The sequence below is a fragment of the Antennarius striatus genome, chromosome 5 (genome assembly GCF_040054535.1).
Source record: "Antennarius striatus isolate MH-2024 chromosome 5, ASM4005453v1, whole genome shotgun sequence".
Classification (NCBI taxonomy): Eukaryota; Metazoa; Chordata; class Actinopteri; order Lophiiformes; family Antennariidae; genus Antennarius; species Antennarius striatus.
The window spans coordinates 18,347,200-18,372,888 of NC_090780.1; the positions used below are offsets into that span (position 1 = coordinate 18,347,200).

The 25,689-nt window shown below is 41.6% G+C and overlaps 2 protein-coding genes across 5 annotated transcripts; both read right to left on the bottom strand.

The window, feature by feature from the left end:
- LOC137595281 (paxillin-like) lies at positions 1-24,929 on the bottom strand. 4 transcript variants are annotated; one of them, XM_068315264.1, is made up of 11 exons: positions 24,616-24,855; positions 12,167-12,342; positions 11,952-12,037; positions 11,527-11,666; positions 11,143-11,335; positions 10,875-11,022; positions 4,862-5,020; positions 3,818-3,991; positions 2,685-2,766; positions 2,436-2,584; positions 1-2,346 (listed from the first exon to the last, which is right to left on the bottom strand). In XM_068315264.1, exons 1-11 carry the CDS (start codon positions 24,626-24,628, stop codon positions 2,080-2,082), a joined length of 1,587 nt encoding a protein of 528 aa, XP_068171365.1. In that variant the 5' UTR covers positions 24,629-24,855; the 3' UTR covers positions 1-2,079. The 4 variants fall into 4 exon arrangements, with proteins under 4 accessions (XP_068171365.1, XP_068171363.1, XP_068171364.1 ...); XM_068315262.1 differs by lacking the exons at positions 1-2,346; positions 2,436-2,584; positions 2,685-2,766; positions 3,818-3,991; positions 4,862-5,020 and adding exons at positions 7,592-7,681; positions 7,881-7,966; positions 8,565-9,857 and having other exon boundaries at positions 24,616-24,928; XM_068315263.1 differs by lacking the exons at positions 1-2,346; positions 2,436-2,584; positions 2,685-2,766; positions 3,818-3,991; positions 4,862-5,020 and adding exons at positions 7,788-7,966; positions 8,565-9,857 and having other exon boundaries at positions 11,143-11,332; positions 24,616-24,929.
- LOC137595282 (arp2/3 complex-activating protein rickA-like) lies at positions 5,040-7,763 on the bottom strand. Its single transcript, XM_068315265.1, has 2 exons — positions 7,406-7,763; positions 5,040-7,147 (listed from the first exon to the last, which is right to left on the bottom strand). The coding sequence occupies exons 1-2, from the start codon at positions 7,742-7,744 to the stop codon at positions 6,785-6,787; spliced, it is 702 nt and encodes a 233-aa protein (XP_068171366.1). The 5' UTR covers positions 7,745-7,763; the 3' UTR covers positions 5,040-6,784.
- Positions 24,930-25,689: the final 760 nt, after the last annotated feature.

Genomic DNA, 25,689 nt, shown 5'->3' on the forward strand with positions numbered 1-25,689 from the left:
TCACAGAAATGAACTTATTTTATTTTCAGCAGTTACAATAATCAGTTATCAGTACCCACATGAGTTTACACCCCACCCAAACACATAGCAAATAGAATTAGAGAAAAAAAAGATCACATGATCATCTTTTACAAAGTAATATTCACTTAATCCAATCAACAGTAAAATGGATTTTTTTTTTCATGATTCCTTGACAAAAGAAAAAACTAAGTAGATAAATATACATGAATCAAATCTGAATTACAAATGTGATTCAGCCACAAGCGTAGACTATCAGCCAAACTGTCAGCTGTTATCCAGTACAGAAGGTCGCCTTGTGTAATACAGTGTAAACGTCTGGGTATTAGGAGTTAAGCTGCACCACAGCAGATGAAGACTCTCTCAGAATTGAGCCCATAAAGAGTTAAATCTAAATAGATTGAGAGCTCCACAGTGTATAAGACCTTATTGCATTGACACATTTGGCACGAGCAAATACCGATAATTAAAAACACAATGTCTACACTTAAAAAAAACAAGACAAAATATTTCAAAAATAAAGTACAATCACACATTGTCTTACACATGTTGCAAAAAAAAAGCTGTATGGAAAATAAAAATGAACTGGGCGATTTCACAAAGTTTGCAAAAGGCTTAGCCCCCAGCTTGATCTTATATTGTGATTCCTGACCAGCTCAATGCAGACAGCAGGATCATAACTGCTTATAATAAGGGCTGTGGTTTCTAGGATGTGCAATCCAAGCTGATATGTGTTGTATGACTCAGGTAAATTATGGTTAGTCTACATGCCAATAGAGCCAGCTCTTTGCATATCAGTGTGAGCCCAAACAGCTCAAAATACAGTATATCACACAGAACACAGTTCTGTCACGAAGATGAACAAATTACAGGGGTATAAATTTATTTCTGATTGTAATCGCAAGTGGCAGCTAGTGCTGAGAAAACACTTGATAAAAAAGCATGCATCATCATCATAACCATTGTCTATTTGTATGTTAGCAGGATATCTCATTTAGTTCTTAATGGATGTCAGCGCAGTTCTCTGATTCTATCTGACATCAGTGTATCTCCAGCAGTGAAGACACTTTTAAACAGAGAAAACACAGCACTGTTTTGAAATGTTTTAAACTGCATCATTAAGTACAACATCAGTAATAATACCTATTACTGACCTACTTTCTGTAAGTAGTTGAAAACAGTGATTTTTTTAAATGGCAATAGTGAAAATGATACAAAGACTAAGTGAAATTAAAAGTTGCAACAGGGAAAAAAAGATGCCTACTTAAATAAAATATATGCTCAAAATGAAAAAATGTCTTGGTTAATTTTTATTGTAAAATAGTAGAAAAATACGTACTAATTAATGTCTTGCTGACAATGTAAAATGCACCTTAAGACGGTCTCATCAAGAGATCTGTGGTTCGAGTGTGCACCGAGTTTGAACTTTTAAAAAATGTAGAGTTCAGTGTGTCTGTGTGCATGAACGTATGGAGTGTTTTCATGGCACGTCAATAGAAAAATAGATCATTTAAACAGATTATCCCAACAGTCATTGGCCAAGCGCTGCACTTTCAATAATCCATATATCTTAAAACTACTTCAGAATAACTCCCCGTGGTCCTTGCGATCAAGCAAGGTCTTAACTGCATAAAACCATCACATAGTGCAAGGACTCGCCTTGCAATGGAGGAATAAAATCATTTACAAACTGGGGCTCTTAATTCAACCCTCATATGCTTATAATGTATATATACACATGCAGAAGGGAAAAGGTACGATAGGTTCTCTGATGCACACGGGAATTTAAACTTTAAATAAAAATCTCTTTGGGCTCCATTAAAAATGTTTTTAGCAAGAGTGTAAAACGCCAAACCTGAGAGGTTGGACAGTGTCAAGGGTCAATAACAGAGAATGTCTCACCCTTACGATGAGATCCACCACCACAACAATGCCCCCAGTCTCAAAATGTATCACTGACTCATACATGCTACAGTAGACATGAGTGTAAATCCACATGTGCAATCTGACACGTAAATAACACGTGGATAGTGTACACACGCTAATACACAAATGCATAGTCTAACTGAACAGTTTAAAAAAGCAGCCTTGGCAGTAAGGTTTTTCATTCTGCTCCTTGAAAGTGCCTTTGTTCAGTTGCTTGAGGCAGAAAGCGCACACAAAATGCTCTGGGTGGAACTTCTTGCCCATGGCGGTGATGCAGCGGCCGGTGATAGGCTTCTGGCAGCCGGAGCACATGGAGCCACGCCGCTCATGATAGTGAGACTCACAGTAGGGCTGGCCGTCGTGATCAAAGAAGCTGCCATTTACAAATGGTGTGAAGCATTCCTGGGAAAATCAGAGGATAAGAAGAATTTGTGAGGAATGGGAAGAAACAAAATGTTCACCTTTATTACAGTTAGTGTGAAGGGACTGACTCTGCAGACGAAGCATTCAGGATGCCAGAGGGAGTTGAGAGCGGAGATGTAGTTCTCTAGGATGGCCCGAGCACAGCCACCACATTTAGGAGCAAACATGTCGAAGTAGTCCTTTCTGCAGTAAGCCTTTCCATCCTTCTCATGAAACCCTACAGTGCAACACATTCATTCTCAATATGCTTGTTACTCAACACTGCTCTTTTCCTTCAGAACAAGTTGTTATCTTAATCATTTATGAGCAGTTGGTACCTTCTGGTCCGAAAAAAGCTCCACACTGGGCACAGAAGAAGTGCTCTGGATGCCAAGTCTTGTCCAACGCAGTCACTACTTTCTGTGAAATACAGGATACCAAATGATCAGTCAGTTTCTATTTAAAGGTGACAAATGAGAAAGAAGGTAGTCATACGGCTCTACATGACAGCTATGTATTATTATCATTATGTTCATCATTATAAAGTTGAATTTGACTTTGATAGAAGAAAATAATGTCAGGAAGTCTGAGGCCAGGAGAGGGCAGACGAGGTCCACCGATGCAGAGTGGGAGGTGCTCAATGCTACGACTGTTACCTCATGTTTTCCGAGGAGCTTCAGCTGGAATGATGCTCACCATGCTGTGCTGATTGTAAAGCCCCCTAAGGCGTATTGTGATTTGTGATTGTGGGCTGTAAGAACACATAGTCCTCGCTGTCCTTTTAACACAAAGTTTTAAAATATTCACACTTGCCTAGTTTCTGCAGCACAGTTAGAAAAACACCATGTAAACCACTGTTACACACCCTTTTACAATGTAGACCGCATCTGATTCATGGCTTTGCTACCAGGGAATGCAGAGCTGACAAAGGGGGTTAAGGTTCAGGTCAAAATAAATGAAAATACAACAATTGAAAAACTCATAATGGTCTCAGAAATTTAAATGCCAACACAAGCACAAATACATACCCTGCATACACTGCAATAATTTTTTACACATAGCTTATTTAGAACACAATCATTGCACACCACTTGAAGCCCCACAAAAATAAGGTTTTGACTGTGAACTAAAGACAGGATGAAAGAAAGACCGAAAATCATTGATGGGTTTGTTTTAGAGTGCTGACAGGAGACAGAGGAGAGGATGAGGCGACATGACAGTGGACACGAGAATCTGTTCGCACGAACAAGGCGAGTCTAAGTCCCTCTCATCAACCGCCTGCAGGGCTTCCTCTGCGTGTCTGTGTGCCTGACAGATAAGACGTTTTCCGACAGGCAGTGATTTTTCCAGTAAGTACATAATCCATTAGGTTATAAATAAATAAATATCATTATCTTCCCCATCTATGGAACATCTGTGGTCCGCCAGTGTATGTTATGCATGCGAGTGTGTTAATGTATGAATTACTAACATCCAGTATGGGTCCATTACAGTAGTGGCATCGTGGAGAAAAGAGGCTGTGGTAGTCTTTCTCACAGTAAGGCTGCCCCTCCCGCTCGAAGAAGTTCCTGGAGCCTATCTCCTCCTGGCAGTGGGTGCAGACAAAGTGCTCAGGGTGCCACGTTCTGCCCATGGCAGTTACCACCTGGTGTGGGGAGAAACATTGCGCGAAATTAGAACGAGCTTCAAGGGCCTCGGCTCAGGAAAATGAAATCACTTGTAAGACGTAATTTTCAGATTTTTTTTCGATTCACATTAGATGTAGTTATTTTGGCTGCCTACAAGTGATCCATTCATCTATCCTTCAAAACGGTAAATTCTTTGCATCCCCAACGGTAAAAAACCCCTATTTGTAGGGCAAATGATGGTAGTTCAGACTGAAATGAATGCACCAGTGGGGGACTTATGCTTGACATTTTGCTCTGGAGGACAGTGATCATTTCATCACAATCTATTCTGCAGCAGATGGCAAACAGCTGATGCTCCGCACTGGCGTCACCTCTCTGGTCATTTCATGTTATCGTGCTGCTGGTTCTGGTTGATTTTGATAGCACCAGCACATGTGTACATGCAAAAAGACACTAGAGTTTTGATCTGCCTGATCACTTTCATGTGGCATGACCACAAGTCATGTATGTATCCCTATCTAATGAAAACGTGCACGAGTCAGATCTGATTTACAAAGCAACATTTTTGCATTCACACCTTGTTGTAAATACATAGGTTGTTTATATCAACACTTCAAGCTTCATTTTACCCAAATAACTGATTTACTGTTAACTAAACACTGATTTATTGGTAAATCGATTGGACTTGACCTTTATGCAAGCCGCTGGTGATATGTGGAATAAAAGCTTCATTGAAGATCAGATGTACTATCCTTCCTGTCCACCAATTTCTGCCTATGAAAACGTTTGTAAGTCTATTCGACTGTCTAAACAACATTATGCTTTGTAATATGCCAGTTCACATGTACATTAATGAACTCTTGCTTTAATATTTGTAATATCATCACCTGTCCAACGATGGGTTTCTTGCAGGCTCCGCAGACACCTTTAGCCACCGTCTGGACTCCGAGTCTATTGAGGTCAGACTGGAGACTACCCAACATGTTGTCCAACTTGTTGGCTGGTTTGGGGGGGCTGGTGGGGGAAGTCATTCCCTGGGACTGGATCTGATGGAAATGGAAAACCCAAATGGAATCACTTTACCATTTAGATAATGAAAAGCTTCTTAAAATAACAATATTGCCCTCTTGATTAACACTTGTAGGAGAAACTCATGACAGTCAGAGCTTCTCAATCAAAGCCACGGTTTGTTTCTGCAGCCATAGTTTGTACTATTATAGTTACGGGTCACCCTTATTCTCTATTGAAGTAACACTAGATTATTTTTTACCTGAAAATAACTCCTATACCCTTTATGATGATTTACTGACTTGATGGCAACTCTTGGATTTCCACTCAAGCGTCTGTTCTTGCACAGTGGGATGGGTTTAACAGATATTTGCTTGTACAGCTAACTGATCAAACTAGTTAAATCCAGTGACAGATAGTGGTCTCTTTAAAAAGTTGAGAAAACACAATTAATTACCAAGTTGACATGTAGTAGGACATCATATGCCATTAAAATATATGAATCGTATCACATGATGTTTACATTTTGTTTCTCAACATGTGTTCCCATTGATGATTATCCTTTTTTGGACTTACCTCCATGTCACATGGCCTACTTTAGTAATGCTAATATAATTCTTGATACCACTGTCTTTGACTTTGACGGATGGTAGAACAACAAACTATCTATGTAGTGGTGATCCGCTTTCTCCTACAAAGATATAAGTAACGTGGAGAAGCCAAGGACATATCAATCAGTACAAATTACATTCACATCAACACTAATAAATGTCTACTGCCTTTGATGAACAGTCTTTACTATCAAGTGAGTGTTAATGTGAGCTGAATGTTTCTGGCTTCTGTAATGTAAGCAAACAGACCTTCTCCGATGGTGAAGTTATTGAAGCTTCATGCCTCTTACATTCCTGTGTGAGGGAAAATAGCATCACAGCTCCATGTAATCTCTCTCTTTCTCACACTCGCACACAAGGACTCTTCCTTTCATTGTGAAAAGCCTTTACGCACACTTTATCCTTAACCACACCCAGTTCAATTGTACCCCACCCTTAAGAGACAATTTAATTATGTTTTGGCACATAAAGACTGGTGGGGATAACTGGTCTTGTTGAAGGGGTGAAGGATAGAAAGGATGTCTGAGAGGGAGTATACGCACTAAAAATGGTCAAGTGCACATTGACAGTCCTTTGACTGGACTATATATTTGCCCTAGTCTTCATATCAATCTCTAAAAATGTTCAAACTACATCAACAAAGACACTGAGGATTCTAAAATACATGATGGTACTTGGCATTTAACTTCAACAGCCTGGTATCTAACCAAGTGGGGCATGTTGACGGAAGTCTTCAGGGAGATGCTATAATTGTGATGGTAACTGTCCTGTCATGTGGTAGATAGGGTTTCAGTTGCACTGCAAGCCTGCCATTCCTGTGCATCGTGGGACAGTTAGCGTAACGGGAACATTTGGAGGGTGGGGGTTACCATCCTCTTGCCTTTAAGCTCTCAAACTCTACTCCACCCTGAACACACTGCCTATGGCGCCGTCAGATGTCAAAATTAGAAAGGGGGCTCAACCTTGCTAGCTTGAATGTCAGCACCACACATAACTTGAACTGAATGCATCTGAGACAAAGCTTTTCTAGTTGCAAACTGGCATGAAGGAACACCACGGTTTGAAAACGGAGTCAGTGACAAGACAAATTATACAGAGATGCAACTACTTAGATTTGAACCAGATGACCCACAAACACACTGAAGTACCGGTACAACTCAAAGTGTCAAGTGAAGCATTGGAAAGTGGACGTCAGAGAAAAGGTGAGGTGAAAAAACATGCCTGCAGTGGTGGGAAGATGGGGTCGTACTCTGTCTGACAACCCACTGACACAAAGACTTTGGGAGGTGGAGGTGGTGTGACAGGCTTGGGAGGGGGACTAGGTGAAGGAGGGGGCTGGACAGGAGGAGGTGTAGGTTCCATGGGGGGAAGCGTAGGCTCCTTTGGGGGGGGAGGGGTAGGTTCTCGCGGAGGGGGAGGGGTTGGTGGAGGAGGTGGTAAGGGTAGTGGTGGAGGAGTCTGCTTGGCTGGGGGTGGCTTTTTTGGTGCTGGGGGAGATTGTGGAGGGGAGATGACTTTTCTCTGTGGGGCAGGAGATTCTGGAGGGCGTACTATCTAGGGGAAAGAGAAGGGACAGAGCAGAGAGGAGAGCAAGATAATGAACAAAGACAGGAGTCAGAAAGAAGAAGGAAAAAGAAACAAAGTGGTAATACAAACTGAAAAAGTGACTGAGAAAGATATAGAATTCCTACCACAATGTGATGAAACATTATATATGTTTATAGGCCAGAAAACATCAGCAATAAGAGTGAAATATAATTTATGACTCTTGGTTTGTTTAACTGACTCCTGCTATGCACCTCCGATGTCTACCTTGTCCACAGAAGGGTGGGCCCAATCTTCTCGTGTTTTCTGTGGGTTGGATGTAACGATGACTCCCTCTGTCAACCAATCGTCTGGCTCATGTTTACGTCGGATGGTTCTCTCTGTTCGCCCAATTCCTAGTTTCCCCTGCAGTTCCTCAATCAATCGGTCTTGTGAGTTGCTTTTATTGACAATGATCGGTCCCATTTTACGTCTCAACATTCCCTCCCTATACATTGGATGCACATTGATGGTCTCTTTGGTGCGACGGATAACAGACTTGAGCTGGAAAGTGGGTGGTACAAGGTTTGGAGAAACTGGGTTTGGACCATTCAAAAGAAAGTTCATGTTTAGCTACAAGCTCAAGCAGAACAGGCCCAAAATAGGACGTCTCACTCAAGGGGCAAAATGCTCAAGCACTGGCTCCAGAAAATACCGTTGTAAATTATTCAGAAAAATTTGTCAGGCAGCCAAATCAACGTACCTGCAGGGGCTCTGGAAACTTTGCTGCATCTACTGTCAAGTTTACTGAAAGTTGCTAAGGTGTCTGTGACATAACATGTTGAAAAGCTGAAATCAAGACAACACAAGTCTGTCACAAAATGCTTGCACAAAAGTCTGCATGTGCCAAACCATGACCATGGATTAAGGAAGCAGTTTTTTTCATGATTTTAATTAGTTGTGCAGATTTTTTGTGCATGTATGCATTTGCAAAAGAAGGCCAATATCTGTATTTCATATTGCATAAACATTACAGTCCAAGCCCTGTGCGATACGAAGCATTGCTGTTTGAGGCAAGTGGGGGCGTGCAGAATCATCCTTTCAGCCAAGCCTTCAACATCGGCCACAAAGTTACACAAGGGAGATTTCTCTCTCAAATCATTTTGCAACTCTTATGTGATGACACTACATGCTTCAAACCACATAGACGGAAATATATCTCTCCAACAAGACACTGCCTTTTTGTACTTTTGCAAAGCTATGTGTGAGTTTATAATGGCTGCGTTCCCAAAATAAGCTTCAGTGACTTGATATGAACTCTGAATAATTATCTGCCATTACTACCGTTTTTGTGAGAGATTTTTGGGTACATGGCCAAAAAGAAAGACCACATGAAGAAATAAAGGCTATCAAACTTATTTTGGGACATTCAACTTCAGCATCCTACTTGGCCAGAAGCAGATAGTCGCTCGACAGCAGAGGGCTGCTGAGTGGGAAGGTCCAGCGTTGCATCGGGTGTCCCAGGACAGGTGGAGGGGGTGAAACACTCATCTATCCAGCTGGACTCTGTCATGGGTGTCAGCGTTCCCTCTCGGCTGAAATCGGGGTACAACCCATCCTCCTCCTCCCAGGACCTGTCTTCATCCCCAGGCAAAACCGAGGCCGGTAGCTGGTTGTAACTCAGTTGGATGGAGTCAGGGGATAACAGTTTGTCTAAAGCATCATCAAATAAAGGCTCCCGACATGGCCATGTTAAATACACTATTTGATCTTTCTGCTTTTCTAAAGGAGAAATGGACAGTCTATTTGATTTTCCAACTGAATGAACTGGCGAAGCTCTGGGACTACTGGTGCCTGGAATTGTGTATGTTTTTCTGGTGACTAAAGGTGGACTCTTTGGGACACTGGCCAAAATAGAGGTGTTAGGCACCGTCAGAGGACTGGCAATCTTTGGAAGTGGACTTGAAAGTCTAGGAATTGACACTGGACTAGAACTCTTTGGAAATGTTTCTGAACTACTGTTTTTCAGGACAGCCACTGAACTAGATATGTTAGGGAGTGTCACTGGACTAGCACTCTTTGGAACTGTTTCTGGACCGGGACTTTTTGGAATAGCTACCAAACTGGAGCTATCAGGTACTCTCACTGGACTGGCACTTTTTGGAACTGGACTTGAAAGCTTAGGAACTGTGACCGGACTAGCAGCGTTTGCATTTGGACTATGACTTAAGGAAATTGAACTGTCAGTTTTAGGTGCTGGTGTTGGACTTTTCTCAGACTGATCTGGATTTGAGTGTTTAGGGTCAGAAGGGCTCTCGGATTCAAGAATGGGACTATCTGCTGTACGTTGAGTAGTAAGTACAGGACTAGAACTTCTAATAACAGAATCATCTGTTTGGCTAGGAGACCATGTGGTTCTAGAGATATTGAGGCTCTCAACATGAGAGGTTTCAGCGACCCTTCCACCATCATCTAACTGTTGCATCTGGGAGGACTGATAGCTACTGGAGGATTCAAGCACTACTGTGGAGCAATCTGAAGTTGCAGGGGCTGAACAAGCATCTTCATCGATATGGAGTTCCCACTGAAGGGGAGCACATACTGGAGCAGAGTAACTACAAGGGACAATGGTATCTGAATTAGTAGTAGGAATTTCAGAGGGGTTGGTTTCTGACTGAGGTGAAAGAGCAACCAATGTAAGGTCTGCTTCTTCATGACACATAGAGAGCTGAGAACCAGACTGAATTGGGCAAAACAAGGTCAAGATCAAGTTCAAACAAAGACGAGACATACAGAGTGGTAGAGAAAAGAGAAAAAGACCGAGGACAACACATTGAGCATGAAGGGAATGAAATAAAAGTCATCTCACAAAGCCAAGCAAGGCCAGTTAACAATCTAACAATGTATTCATTGCTATTAAACAGGAAGAGTGAATCACTTCATTCAAGTCTCAAGAAAACTAAATACTGTAGTCAAAGGTACAAAGATAGCATTGATTGTTAAGTCTTCATAGGCATTGATGGAAAATAAACTTTGTCTTTGTTGATTGCAAGGTTGCAACAAAATTAATCATTAAAATAATAATGGCATTTTGTGGGAAATTGTCTGTTAAGTAATGGTTCTGAATAAGAGGGAAAAATAGTAAATGTATGAATGTGGAAGGTGTATGTGTGAATGTATGTTTATGAACAAAGTGATTTTTTTTTTTTTTAAGAAACCCAATTGATAAAACTACCCTGAAATTCATCTAAAATCAAACTGATCATAATCCCTATTATTGGCATTGTTTAGTTTGTTTCCTGTTCTATTACCTTTTCTTTAAAACAACACCTTCATCAATACCATTTCAACTTTGCATCTGTTACTCTGTCCACACTGTCATTTAATGCCGTGTGTGTTTGCATTAAAAAGTGAATGAAAAAGGAAACAGGGCTTTCTACAAACCAATATGCCAGTGTAACATTACAAAGGTTTGCACTTGTAAGCAATTTACATGGAAACTGCAAAACAGCAGAAGGTCTTCTGACAGAAAAATATGGGAATTTTTATTGTGAATGTTGCCTGTGGCAGAAGTACCTTCAAAAATAACATAAATATGGGAAAGACACAGAACAAATGAGACTACTGCAATGCTCCTAAAATAAGTGTGAAATCCCTCATGCATTCGTAGCATGGACCTCAGTTGTTGCAAATGTTACCCAACAAATGTGCAAAGACTCATGACCCAAAAATTTACATGCTCATTAAACACACTCACATTGCTTTGGACTTTGAAGTCAGACAGGGAAGCCATCAGCTCATCCAGCTCTCGTGTGGCAGAGGAGGCAGACATTCTGGCTTGCTGCTGCGCTGGTGTTTCCTCTTGCCCAAGTGTCTGCTCATCTGGTGCAACCAGGGGTGTGGGACTATGGAAGAAACAAATGATATCAACTACGAGCTGTTCATGTAATGTTCTTGACTGTTAATTTAAAGAAATGCCTCCAATTTCATATTTATATGTTGATTCAATGTTTTTTAAAACTTACGTAGCTGAGGGCACAGAACTTTCCAGCTCATCCAGAAGGCTCTCCACACTTGGTCGTACATCATCTATTCCTCTAAGTGTCACATTAATTTTAGGCTTCTCCAGTACAGATGGTCCTGTCTTGCTTGCAGTAGTAACTCCGTTCTCTGGAACCTGGTGGATTATGCTGCTGGTAGGCAGCGGGGGAGCTGCTTCTTAAATTACAGAAAAAAAGTGACACATATTTGACATCATAGATCTGCTTTGGTTTATTGTAAACCCCAAACTGCAGTAGAGCGAAAGGACAGTATCACACACAGCAGCAGCAAATTAAGATTGCAACAGGAAGTTATGTAAGAGAAAAAGCAGAATTTTGTAAATAGTACTATAGTTTTTTTTTGTATACCTTCTATGGGGAAAGCAGGTGTGCTTTGCTGGACAGCATTGAGTTCCAACAGCAGACGGTCCAGTTCAGACAGGTTACTACCTACGGCTGAATTCATGGCAACAGCTGATGACTCACTGCTCTTCTGCTTGTTAGGGAAGCTGCAGGGTGAAGACGAAAAACAGCATTTAATTTAACAGCTACTGACTGAGATCATGGCTTTGTTTCAACAGTGGCATAATTTGGACGGCATTTCTGGCTAATTCACGAGTCAAAATTCAAAATCAAATCTTTAGAAGTACAATGTCTTTTGTCTTCTTTGGTGAGCTCTAATGTTTTCCATATGGAACAAAAGAGCTCCTTACAACTACGGTGTAAGTTTAGCTACAGTCTCCTCACCTTTATGAGCATGTTTTTGTGACGCTGTTTATGATCTGTTGACACACCTGTACACGTGGTCCTCTTCACCGATGTGCTGGGTTGGACTGATGCTCTCTCTAGACCAGGGGCTTCTCTGAGCTGAGCTGCCAGACTGAGGACAACAAATCAACAAGGCGAACAACTAAATTATGTTTTTTTCCTCATGAAATTAAACATAAATTTGAATCAAATTATATAATTAACATGTGTAAAGTATACTCTACCCTACGCATGGACTTACCTCCGTTTCATCTACTCCGTTTGACTCTGAAAGAGTCTGCGGGACTTGGTTCAGAGAGCAGGTGTCTTGCGGAGTCTGACTCCCAACAGGGACGGAGTAGGCAGTATCGTCAGACAGGAAGAGCGGACGCTTAGAAATGTGGGATGTTGTGGATTCAAGGTCTGCCAACAGAGCATCTATGGAAGTACAAAGCACACACTGTAACCGTCTGAAGTTAACCATGTTCTCACATAGTGTCAGGTGAATGAACAGTCAGTACCGTGTGATAGAATGTACAGGGTCACATGGAATTACTAGTTAGATCATTAGGCCAGAAATAATGTTACAGATCAGTAAATGTTTGATGGAATTTTTTTTACAAGTAATTCAAATATTCAAAGATGTAGATTCACTATTTTAGCCTACAGCAGACACTCCTGTCTGCTACTAGTAAAAAGTTTCCGTCTGTAATTTCCAGAAGCAGTACAGTATAACAAAATAATTGAGGTTAGCTCTAATAATGGTGATCAGGTGTATTAGTTCCGACAGCTTTATCAACATCAACCTGTCCAATGTTAGGATTCAGCTCTACTTTTGTAATGCGTGCATGTTACCAGCTGCATAGAAACATGACTATATAACCACAACTTCTCTTGCAACACGTCTGCACTGACATCAGTTGTAATGGTTGAATCATGCAGCCTCTCACAGCCACTCCTCTGGTTACTCATTGACCCTCATCTGTGTGCGATCAGGTCAGACATGCTCATACTTACTGAATACTAACTAATAGCTGCCGTCTTTGCATGAGGGGTTTATTTAAAATGCAGGGAGGATTTCTACCACTAATAATTAAGGAGGCCTAAGCAGTAGATAGAAGGACCTACAGGTATAACGTTAAAGGGGATTTAAGGAAGAGCTCAGACTATATTACTGAACACTTGAGCTTATTTTAGCACGCTCACTCACCACAGCAGTGTTCAGTTTCTCCTCCAGAATTTCACAAGTCCTAAAAAATAAAACCCTCAACTTTACTAATTTTTTTGAGCAAGAGTTAAGTAAATATTAAATACGCAACTTACATTCAATGACAGATTTTTAATTATACACCAATTAATTACGGATTTTAAAGACAGCGTTCTCAACATGAAGTTCGTGAACTAATGTAAAATTCTATATTACACCCAACAAAGGAAAACTAAACCAACCATAGCTAGAAAACAGTAAATCTATAACAATAAAGACTGATTGGTTAACAGACCAGCTTACTGAAGATGTATCACACTGCACTCAATTGTGAGTTGTTTTTTTAGTGAAAATGAATCATAATCAAAATAAATCACAAAAATAAATAACCTGTATTATTAAAAAGAAAAGACAACAGTACCACTTTAAAAATAAATTCACACAGCTTAAGATAAAGATGAGATGTACCTTTGGAAACAAGTCAAGACCAGATGAAGTGAAGAGGAGATAATGGAAAGAAAAATGAGTGGCGGAGGAAGAGGGGAATCCAAACAGACCGTCTGCCTGGCAGGAACTGCCTTTCATAACTGTACCATCACGATAGAACAGGAGCAGGAGGAGGAGGAGGAGGAGAGCAAAGGGTAGGGTGAAAATACTACTCACAAATGACACCCCGCTCTAAACGGTGTGACTTCAGGAGGCTGACGCCGACACTTCAGACAGGAGGACTACACACCGGTTATGACGAGGAAGCGCTGGGAGCAGATCTCTTATCAGCAGAAGCAAGCTCAACAGAGGGAATGGTATCACAAAGGTATATAAAGTCAAATAAGCCTCACCTTCATGCACCACATGCTTGTGACTCACACTCACTGTCTGTCGCATTTTAAAGTTACAGGTTAAATTATATTTAGCTTTGAAGGTCAGTTGGGATCAAATTCTTAAAACTTGATCGGTTTTGAGTGTCAAAATTACAAATTAATGACCAGAATTACCAGAAAATGCACCAGAACTGATACTTAGACCTCTCCTTGACTTTATGAAAACATTTTGTATTCAGTCACACACTCCCAGATATTAGTTGAAGTTTCCCCCATGATAAAGGTACATCTAAAGTGCAAGGATGACATCACAGGTGGATCCGCACCAGAGCTTATGTCTGTTACAGTATGCTTGCTGGGACCACACCGTTTCCTAGACTGAGAGGAGACACAGCAGAGAGTCCGGTCAGCGCCAGATCCACTTGGCCAAACTTTGCATTAGCATGATTAGCATGGTTAACATGCCAACAGACTGGGTTTCACAGCAGAGACTCCTTTCTCAGCTCAGAAGTCTGAGCGCATTCCACTGAGCTTCATTGCGGATGCAACACAGTCCACTGTTTACACGACTGCTGCCAGCTCTGGGTTTAAGGGGAGGAAAAACACGCACCCAGAGAGGTAAAGCGGCAGAAACAACACAGCTGTCATTATCAACAGATCACACAGAGATAAAAACCTACCATTAAACAGATAACGCAACCCAACCAACAAGCCGATGCGCTGACGACTGCTGGTCCAGAAGAAGAGAAAACAAAAAAGAGTCAAATTTATTCTAAGAGATTTTTGTGTGTAGAAAAAAACTGAGACCTCCAACTTATGTCTACTGTCATGACATTTGGCACAGGGAAGGGAAAACAACTTGTACTGCATCAACAACTCTGAAGATGGAACACCATCGAAACCTCCGCGACAAGTTAGACACTAGACACCAAACGCATCAGGATGTAACTAATCCTCCTCCGTCTTGAGCCGAGATGAATGTTTATTGTCTCAGACAGGTGCAATGATGCTTGACAGGGGATAAAAGAGCTGAATATTTCTGAACCCATCTTGCACTTGTTTTTCATGCCTGTTTGTAGGGAACAGATTTCTTACTGATGGTTTTTAACAAATGAATAATGTCTTCTGTCACTGTGATGATGTGGTAAGACAGTTTAAATCATAAAAATGCTAAAAAAGTATCAGATACTTCTCAGCAACGGGGATTACATGAATTGTGGGCCCATATCTGCTGCTGATGTCATGGTTTTTACTGTGATCGCTGGAGATCTCAGTCAGCAGATGTTCATCCAGATGGTTTACACAAGAGATGTTAATCAACTTAGCTCTCGAGCTGAACTGGCTTTTAACCCTGTTATAAAGAATCAGCTGTCCCAGAATGTAGCCGTGGTAAAACACCAACCTCCAAGCTATATCAATCGCATAATGTGTTTGGCGTGACGTGTGGGAGATCAGTTATGTTAATGCTGATCAAGTCTTGCATCATGAAACATAATTTAGCAGCATGAGGTTTGCCTTTGTTCATTGTGAAGTTTTCTAGGCGTGCTCCAGCCCATCCACCAACTACAAACCCACCGAGGCGTGTCCACCTCCTCTGCCAAGGAAACATACCGTGACACACACCATGGAGTTCAGAGCTCAGACTCATTCCCCAGTGACCAAACATGGAACTACAGGAAAACAAGGAACTCGTAGAACACTTCCGTGTTCCTCCGTCTTCAAAATGAGTCTCCTGAATCATTCTCACCTTTTTGAAGTATATTTCAGAATATCTTTTGTCAAAATTTGGATGATTCAGCCAGGAAATGATGAATTCTAGTGTAATGGGAGTGTTGGAAGAAAAAAACAACACAGTAAAAGCCTGGGGGAACAAAAAATAGAGTACCTGCAACACAAACAACAAACCTGCCTGGAATCCACATCATATGCCTGACAGTGTCTTTATTCACAGCTAGTAGAAGACAACAGCATTCTCCTAGATTGTGTGTGTGTGTGTGTGTGTGTGTGTGTGTGTGTGTGTGTGTGTGTGTGTGTGTGTGTGTGTGTGTGTGTGTGCACATGTGGTGAAAATCCTCAGAGGCGGGAATATGGGTTGACGCAGATTAAGGAGCCTCCCTTCCTCCCAGATGAATAGTGTGCATTTTAATTACACCAATGCTGCTCTGCAAGGGGCTCATTACAGGAAAGAGACAGGGAGAGATAAAAGGAACGCATTGGGAAGATCGTGGTGGCCGAGGAAAAGGAATGTATCAGATGGGGAAATAAGGAATGAAGGCGGCTGGATGAAGGGAAACAATGACAAAAATCAGGAGGGACGGATGTTGGATCAGTATTTTGTTTGAACCCCGTTTAAAGAATATGAATACAATTTAGACTACATGCTCATGAAGTGCTTTAATAAAGTTCGAGCGACAGTGAAGTTGTGAACATCAGCAGAGGGAAGCTTCTTGTCCTCTTATTCCTGACAGGACATCCTGTCTTCCTGACGCGGCACACAGAGCTCACTGCTGGTCAATGCTTCATCACATTAGGTCGAGGTTCATCTCAGACCCAATCAAATGTCAAGTAGCAAAAGCAGTTTTAAAAAGCCTGCAGGGGGAGATGTTGAGTCAATACCGGCTGCTTTCTTCTACAGGATGATAAACAACGAGCTTTATGTGCGAGGACTAATAAATACTGAAGTATTCGCTGAAATATGAGCTGACAGAAGAGAAACTAACCGTACTGATATCAGCTGCAGGATTCTGTCTGTGCAGCAACTTTACCAGAGGTTCCCTGACCTGATTTCTGCATCTCCGTACCCTCACTCCTTTAATCCCTTTGCTCTGCACCTGATGCACTGCAAGGTGTGTGCTGGCTGATATGAATTCCAAGCGTGCCGCAGCTCGTCTTTAGAATTAGAAAGAAAGTGAGAGACTTGGAGAAAAATGTGAGGTGCGTGCCGGTGGAACACAACAGCATGATCACACAGAAACACAGGAACTAATAGCAAAGTCGGATGGAGGAAAAGAGATAATGTCAACTACTAGGCAACTATTTTGCAAATATTTTGTCTGAATGCAATATTTGAAAATTAAACAATTAAAATAACTGAGCCCACGGGTGACTTCTGAGTTGGTCTGGAGCGCACACAAAATGAAATCACAGTAGAAATACACAATAAAATTGCAATACACAGGTGCCTCTCGGCTATGGCCACACACACATACCGGCAATAGACCGAGGCGTCCTGGCCTTCTATAAATACACCCCCGCCTGACCCTGACCTGTGGGAGAAGACATACAGTAGATGATGGATGGCCATGCAGCAGTCGGGATTACAGACCACCCATCAGGCTTGTGCTAACCACCAACACATTACATCTGCAGTGCTGCTTCAAAGCATCATGTGGTTAGCGTAAGGTGTTGCTGCAACTAATGCTATCAAAAGAAAACAACCACAGCCTAAAGAAGCAATAAAATGATCTGCTAACACAGCAGCTTGTGTTGCACCATAAAAAAATTCAATACAATTAGAGCGAGTCTCAAACGGAGAGTGGTTCCTGAGGAGAGTGCTGATGATAATCTGAACGGAGCCATGTTATCATGTCTTATAGCGTAAACTGACACCACCACAGAGTGACATTATTCAAATTATGAGCTAGAATATTTCTTTCTGAGGACACAGACCCCCACCCACCCACCCAGCTCACGCAAAAACATATCTATTTCATTTTCCCTTGATTCTTCTGCTCAATCATTTCGGCATCTCTTACAACGCAGTAAACTCAGAAATGACAGCATCTCCGTACTGTACTCAAAGGATGATGTGAGATCTTCAATCATCTCTCAATCTCTACTTTATAGGCTGTACTTAGCATGAGAGGGAAAGACCTCATGATAAATATGATGGTGTGTTTTCTTTTCTGTTTCTTTGTGTAAAAAGAAAAGGGGTTTGAAGAACATGCACTTTCCTTTGCATTGCCTTTTTTTGCCTGTTATTTGCAAACCATATTCAACAGGACCAATACCTATTTCCTTCACTACATTACACGAGAGTACACGCACTACATTAAAGGGTTTTTGATCGTGTGAATAATACTTTAACTGACAAGCAGGAACTTACAGTCAAGGGTGAGGTGAGCATCTTCATCATATTAAAGATTTTTTTTTAAAAACCACTCTACTCTTGTCGTCTCTTACCCGGCTCCCCCCCTTCTTCTTCACAGTGAAAGGCTCACAGACAAACACAGCAGTCGACTGTGGACACAAAGCTTTCCTGTGGTTTAAATGTTGACCCTGTGGTTATTTTGAGCATCCGTGTTCACGCCTCAGAGGTGAGAAGAATTTCAGCTGTACTGAGGTTGCATTTCTTTAAAAATGGTAATGAGTGTTTTGTTTGAGTGCAAACAGAAGCAAAATGTGTTTTGGTGCTCCTCCTGAAAATCATTTCTAAACGAAGAGTTTCGACGCCATTAAAAATAACAACCGTGCTATACTTCTTAGGAAATCCTAAACATTGACCTGCAGTGGTCTTGGCTAAGCAGAGCCATGAAATTGAAGAAATAAATGGATGGATAGATGGATGGATGGGTGGATGGATGAATGGAGAGTTTTTTTTCTTCTGATAATTCTGTCTGGTTCTGTCTTTTCTGGGTTGAAGTAGGTCACAGCACCACAAACAAGCTGCTCATTGTCCCCTTCTGGCAGGATGAGGACAGAGGGAAGAGGAAGGAGAGGAGGGATTCTGAGGTTAACAGTCAACTTGATATGGAGGACAGAACAAGCATATGTACACGGATGGATGTACACTCATATAAACCTACGGAGTAATCCTGGTTGCATCTTTATTGGTGGTATCATTAACCCGAATGGGGTCCAGATGGGGCTCCATAATAAACCCTATAAACACAGACACACAAACGCATGCACACACACACACGCACACGCACACACATAGCCCACCCCCTCCAAATGCACCCAAGGTCATTTATTGGCTCTATATTCCATATCAATCAGCGTCAGCACTGTTTTCATGACTATTTAATCCCACTTTACAGCTAGAAGAAACCTGCCAGGTAAAAACAAAAGTCCTTAAAAAAAAAATCCTTATTAACCAGCGATGCGTCAGCTGAGTCACCCCAAACGTACACTTGTCATGGAAATGACAGTAAGGAGCCAATTAGAGGAAACGCTGAAAAAACCGCCCTCTGACATTGTGACTAATAAGCATTCAACAAACACGAGCACAGGGGTTTCCTTTACAAACACGGAGGTAGATTTATGCTGGTATCACCTAATATATATTGCAATTACCGCAATTTGTATCTTTATTCTTTGCTATCCAGCTGTTTTCCTTTTGTAGCTTGTGTCAGAGGATCAGCAGCGTGACATAAACCAAACCATCAGTGAATGTCAGATCAAGTCCCAGGATGAGTGTCTCACCAATTCAGCATTCAATTTATCTCAGTGGTTAATAACATAAAATGTCATAACATGTGACCGCGTGTTATTTTCTCCCACTTCTGATTGATTTCCTCAATCACCAAATCAAGAACAGCCAATGAGAGTAAAAATTTATAATAAGACCAAACACAACCCAGTTCTTACAACCAGAAAGCAACAAAAATAGGACAGAATGAGACACGTCCAGAACATAGCATGACTAAATTAATGTCTGATGCCTATGGTGGGTTATTCTCTTGATTATCAACACAACATCCTCCAGAATGCCACTGTCACACAACTCCTGTCATGTGGTCAGAAAGACAAAAAGATGCTCAAGAAAAAACTAAGTCATGGAGCACAGCTGACCAGAAGCAAGACAGGAGGCCATAGGTAGAATATGTAGTAAATATACTGTCTAAGACATCCTGGTGTGTTGTAAAATCCACACAGATCTCCACAATGGAACTCCAGATTCTAAATGCGTTTTTTGGACTCTAGATCTATTCCCACATCAACACACTGTCCAAAAGCCCACAGTAGCTGTTTGGATGTAGAGCCTGCAGGCCGTTGTTACAGTGCAGTGGGTGCATGAGATGACATGACGGCTGGCCGAGTGCAGAGCTGTCACTGCTTAGTCAGCTTCCCTTTCAGAGCTGTCTGTCTATACTAGTAGTCTTGAATCAGGAGGGTGTATGCGTTTTTGTGTGTCTGTGTGGGTGTGTTTTGTTTGTGTGTATGCACCATGTTTCAAAGCCCTTTAGCATTTTCATTTTTAAATTCAACAGATGGACAAACACTGCCAGGGATCTGGAGGGATTCTCTCAAGCATACAGACATTGATTTGGTGTTTGATTTATATGCACACATTGCACACAAGAAGTCATCTTGTGTAGTGCATGAGCCTCGCTGCATTAAGCCCACGGTTACTGGAAATATGATTCACATGAACTGAGAAGAGAAGTTCAATGAAGGGACTTTTTTTTATTTTTTGAAAATGGGAACCTCTATTTATTAGTTTCCATGACTCAAAAAAAGTAAGTCATAAATAAAAGGAGGAGAGACAAAGATGTGACTTTTAGTTCCTTTATTAAGGTTAAGGTTTAAAATCAACTCAAGGGGAATTATAGCGCATGCCACAGCCAAGTGAATTTGGAAAACCAACTATGGCGACACCACATCACTACCTACTCTTGTGTCACTTGTCACAGCACACCTTTCCACACAATTCACTGAAATCTGTTCAAAACTTTTTCAGTTATTCTTCTTACAAAATAACATACACACCAGGCAGTAAAGCATAAAATTGGAACCAGGGGAAAAAACGTTGCCAAACCGTTACCAGCTTCACTTACCAGCCTGTCTGAGGACCATGATTAACATGTTCGTTACATTTTACATCTTACAGAAACTTTGTTACCTCTGGAAACGGCTATTTGTCATTTCCAGTCTTTGCGTTAAGCTAAGAAGCTAACAGCTACAGGTTCACATTTCATGGCATCAATGACATTTAGTGTAAATGTTTAAATGTGTGGTGAGAACCACTTTGTGTCCAACAAAAGACAGATAAAGACACATTTATGAATTCTATACAAAGGCGGCAATATTTTGACTTCATAGATTCAAAAAAGATGCTTTTAAAACTGATCTAATTATCTAGTAATTACACTGTAGAGGCACATTGGAGGGACACTTATAATATGTAAATAAGCATATGACCAAAAAGTTCCCTTTAGATAAAACAGACCTCATCCAAAATCAAACTCACAGTCCTGTCAAAAAAACAAACAAAAACAAAACTAGATCCCTTCCGTTTCTCTGGAATACAGCAAAATTTCATGGGGTGTATTCAGACCACAAACCCATCCTCCCTCAAGGTGTGGAGGGAATGTTTTGTGTAGAGTCTGAGGAAGATTGACAGTTGTTGAAAACTAAAGAGGCTGACAAGGCAGCACTGGAAATGTTGGGTTATTATCCAATCCGTCACTGAAAGTTAAAAACAATTCCTCTGTATTTACAGTGAATTTGTCAAATGTTCTCACGTGAACTGTTAGTATTTTTCTTTGGTGTACAAACAATGAGCCGACCTAAATTTAGATTGGCTAAGTCTCTAGGCTATGTCAGATCTCATTTGGAGTTGTTTAAAAGCTACTTTGGCATCGCCCACTCAAAGGGTGCCATCTCCAACGTTGTAGCTGATGTGCTGACAGGGCTACAGGGAATCGCTTCACTTCAAATGATGCCACAAAGGAAATGGTAAGACAGATCGACAAACACTGACTGAATTCGCAGAAAAAAAAAAAATCAAACGCTGAAAAGTCTGTGTAGGTTCTCAGTTATCCAGGTCATGCTTATCCAAAGCTGTTTGAATCAATCCACTGGACTTTAAGAAAGTTTCCTAAAGAAGTTTCACCTCTCATCCAAGAACTGGCTTCAGAACTGAAGAAGCCTCTTGGGTGAGAAGTAAAACATCTTCAAGAAACTGTCTTAAGTCCAGTAGATTGATTCAAACAGCTTTGGAGAAACGCTGAACTGCACCGTGGCTCTGAGTCTGTACAAGGATATAAACTTCAGAGGCTATTTGACATTCAGGTCTTGTTGGTGCAAGCCCAGAGCAGTGAAGTCAGGAGCAACGCCTGGCAGCATTGATAAAGTTTGCTTTGTGCCATAACATCTGAACTGCAGATTGCACAAGAAAAAGGGAGACGAACGACAACACGTGTTAAAATCAATCCCCTGTTTGTTAAATCCAGGGATCTTCAAGTCTGGCTGGACTGATCTCCTGCAAAGTCTGTCAGCCTTCAACCGTCAATAGATTGCATCCTGCAGCTTCCTATGTGGTTCACCATAGGAATGGTGGGAGTAGGGAGGAGGAGGGTGGGGCAGTGCAGTGTTTAAGCAGAATACAATTTGGCTGAGGCCCAGTCTCTGCATGTGGGTCTGATCCATCCCAATGCCCTGCCTGCAAGCAGTGTGGGTCTGGTGATGTTGGAAGCATGAGCTCATAACAAATTGAGAATGATAGTGAAAAGGATTTTAGTGGGGTTGGACAGTCAGATTACGTGTTTTCGTGTGACAAGTGTTGGAGCGGCATGGGAACAGGGAGGACAGTTGAAAACAAACAATAACATCGAGGGAATGGGAGCTGGTTGGTGGAAGTTTTCTTAGTGCTGCTGGTTCAGCACTTGAGAAGGACTCCTATACTAAATATACATGTACTCTCTGTTTCTTGTCCTCTCTGAAGTGTGAGATGGACGGATGGATTTCTCACTTCAACACCTTACATTTTCTGACTTCCTTCTCAGCATTGTCTGTACAACACTGGACAGGGTGGAACGTGGACACTATATTTCTCTTAGTTTGAGTATGTTTTTTTACAGGTCTCTGCTTAAACGATGACAGAATTTATAACCTCTTTGACATGGTAATTACACTGGATTGTGTAACACTCTTTTTTAAGCAGCCATTTTAAGGAAAGCCCTTAAACCACGTAAGGTGAGAAGGTATCCATAAATATTGACTGGATATAGAATGACCAATATTCTTGGCACAGCCTCACTCTTACTACTGAGATGTCAACCGCAGAGCGGGTTTTGACCCAACTGAAACATATACAGGTGTTCTACTGTGGAGAAAATATTATGGCAACAGCTAAATAAAGACTCAACTTTAAGGCACAAGGTCAAAAAGCACAAACAGAATCCGAGCAAACAGCCTTGTCCTGTCTGGAAGGACGTTCTAACATTGCAGCGCAGAGCGACAGCTCTTCTAAAAACATGTCCACCTGCAGCTCACAGAAGGCCGCATGGCTTTTGTACCACATTTATCTTCTTTGACTTGACATCTCTGACTGGTATTTTTTTTTAGCATCCAACGAACCCGACTGCATTACTTGAATTTCTTGCTAAACATATCCTTACAGTTGCCAGGGTAAAAGTCAAAGCCTCGTAAACTCAAAGCGCAGTCAACCGGGCAGGAGTACAAACGTCGATGATCCTGACAATAAAACTGTGGTGACCATAGAAATCTTTTTTGTTTGTTTCATTTAATGCTGTGAGATATGGCAACATATTCTTTACTTTCTCCAGATATGATTAATTGATCCACGGCTCTTAATGCTTGGTGTCCACAACTTTGTACAATTTGGTGAGAATCAAAATAAAAGGATCATCCGGATTGAGTTAATTCTGATTACAAGGTAATTCTTCTGATTTTAGATAAGGCTGTTGGCTCTTGGTAATGAACACCAATCTTTTAAAAAAAAATAATTTTCAGTATACTGACAAAATATTTAAAAAAAACCCAAAACCCCCAAAACAAGTCTCCATATCGCAATGTTCCTGCAACCACACCTGGATCTGCTTGAGGAAAAAATGTATTCTCCCTTTGCCAAAAATCCACCCATACAAAAAAAAAACCTAATTTACAGTACTAAATTTTCAGAATATCTTGCGAAAAAAGTGGATGATCATACAACCAGTTCCTACAGGCAGAGTTAGTATTTTATTAACATATTAGAAATGTATAAGACTATAATAAAAGTAAAGAAACAGTTCAAGACAAAATCTGGGAACCAGGAAGGGCTTTTTTTATGCCCTCAGGCAATGCTAAACTGTAATTCTGGAACTCCAGTTAATCCTCAGAGGTAGAGGAGTTCTGGTGGATTCATCTGCGCATGAGGGCAACCAAATCCAAACTGTGACCATCAGCTGGAGTCGAGCTGAAAATGACTTCCACGGGGCTTTAAATGGGCTACAGAGGATTTGATCCCAGAGTCCAGCTGTTCTAGAGGGACTTATCTAATCCAAAGACCTGCGGGAAATGTCCACAATTAAACCAGTTTGGAGCTCGATAAAAGTTACTGGAGTCCCACCGAACCCAACGTGCCGAGTTCCGTGACGTGGGGGGGAAGAGGAGGTGTCACCAGTCCACGATCACCGCGGTCGGAGAGCCATGTCCTCCCCAACCGAGACGACCGGTACTTTCCCCGTAACAGCCGACAAGCGTGGTCGCTACGCGGGTGATCGTAATGAGTCTGATGTTGGACATTTCGCGGGGGCCTTTCTGACGTCATCACCTCGTGCTGGACCCACCTGGACCCCCCCAGGTCCAGCTGCTTGTGACCCAAACGGACCACCAGTCACCGCCCCGGTCCGTCCCCGGCTGTCCGTCTCTAATCTCGGCGTGACGCGTTCACACTGTCGCTGCGGACACGCGCGGCGGAACGTTAGATGTTGCTTTCAGCGCGAGCGAACTTACCTAAATCATCCATGTTGACCGGAAATCGTTCAAACGACCCGGACCGATCCTCCTCTGTCGATTACCGGAGCCAAACGAATCGCCAAATCTCCCCTCTTCCTCGCTGAAAGCACGGAAGTTTTTAAGTTCCGTTGCTCCTCGACGAAAACAGTCACATCCCCTGCCGGCCCCCTGGAGTCTCCGGCGGTCCGTATCCAGCCCCCCCTCAGACTGGCTGCCATCTCCTACACGTAACGAGCAGCGACATCTAGCGGTAGAGAGCGGAACTGAAGAGACGCGCCAGCCAGCTGTTAAATTGTATTGTGGCAAGTGGTGCAGATTTAATTTAGAGAGAGATTTCTTTCAACATTTCAAGGTTTTGTTTTGTTTTTCTGAATAATTTTCTTCAATAATTTGAAAAATAATAATAATAGGCCAATCAAATCAAAACTGTTCCACAGGATAATGAGCTAGACAGGGGTGATATACAGTATGTGTAGAGGGGACAATAAATATTGGGTCTCAATAAGTAGAAGCAATAATGAAGATTCAGAACCGTTTGAATGGATTTAATGTACTGATGCTAGAAGAAAAATTGATCCAGATGGACGGGGCGTTTCTTTTCAGAAATATAGGACACTAAGATACGGGCGAAGGTCTAGTACAATTTAAGAGGTTCAGCTGATTCATCAAACATGTCCAATAAGATTGGGCAGGTAGGGGTTGGTAATTAATGTATGCATTTATTGTTAAACTCAGCAGGATAATCCTAGATGCAGACGAACCACACTACATGGATGAAGCTGCTGTAAGATGTTTTTTTCCATGTCAAAGTCAGGATGAATAACAAGGATATAAACCAAATTAAAACAGTCATCCAAATGCCTAAAACCAAAGAAAAAGGCATGATGTGAATTCTAGCCGGCTGTGTATTCTAGTCTTTTTCAACAAGGGGTTACATGTATGCTGGTGTTTGCAGTATTTTGAAGAAAGTTATGAATGGATTTAGTCATTTTTTCCCCAGAGGTATATAAGACTGAAAGAGCACAGTAGATTTTTTTACGTCAGTATATTAGTATATAACATTCATTCATT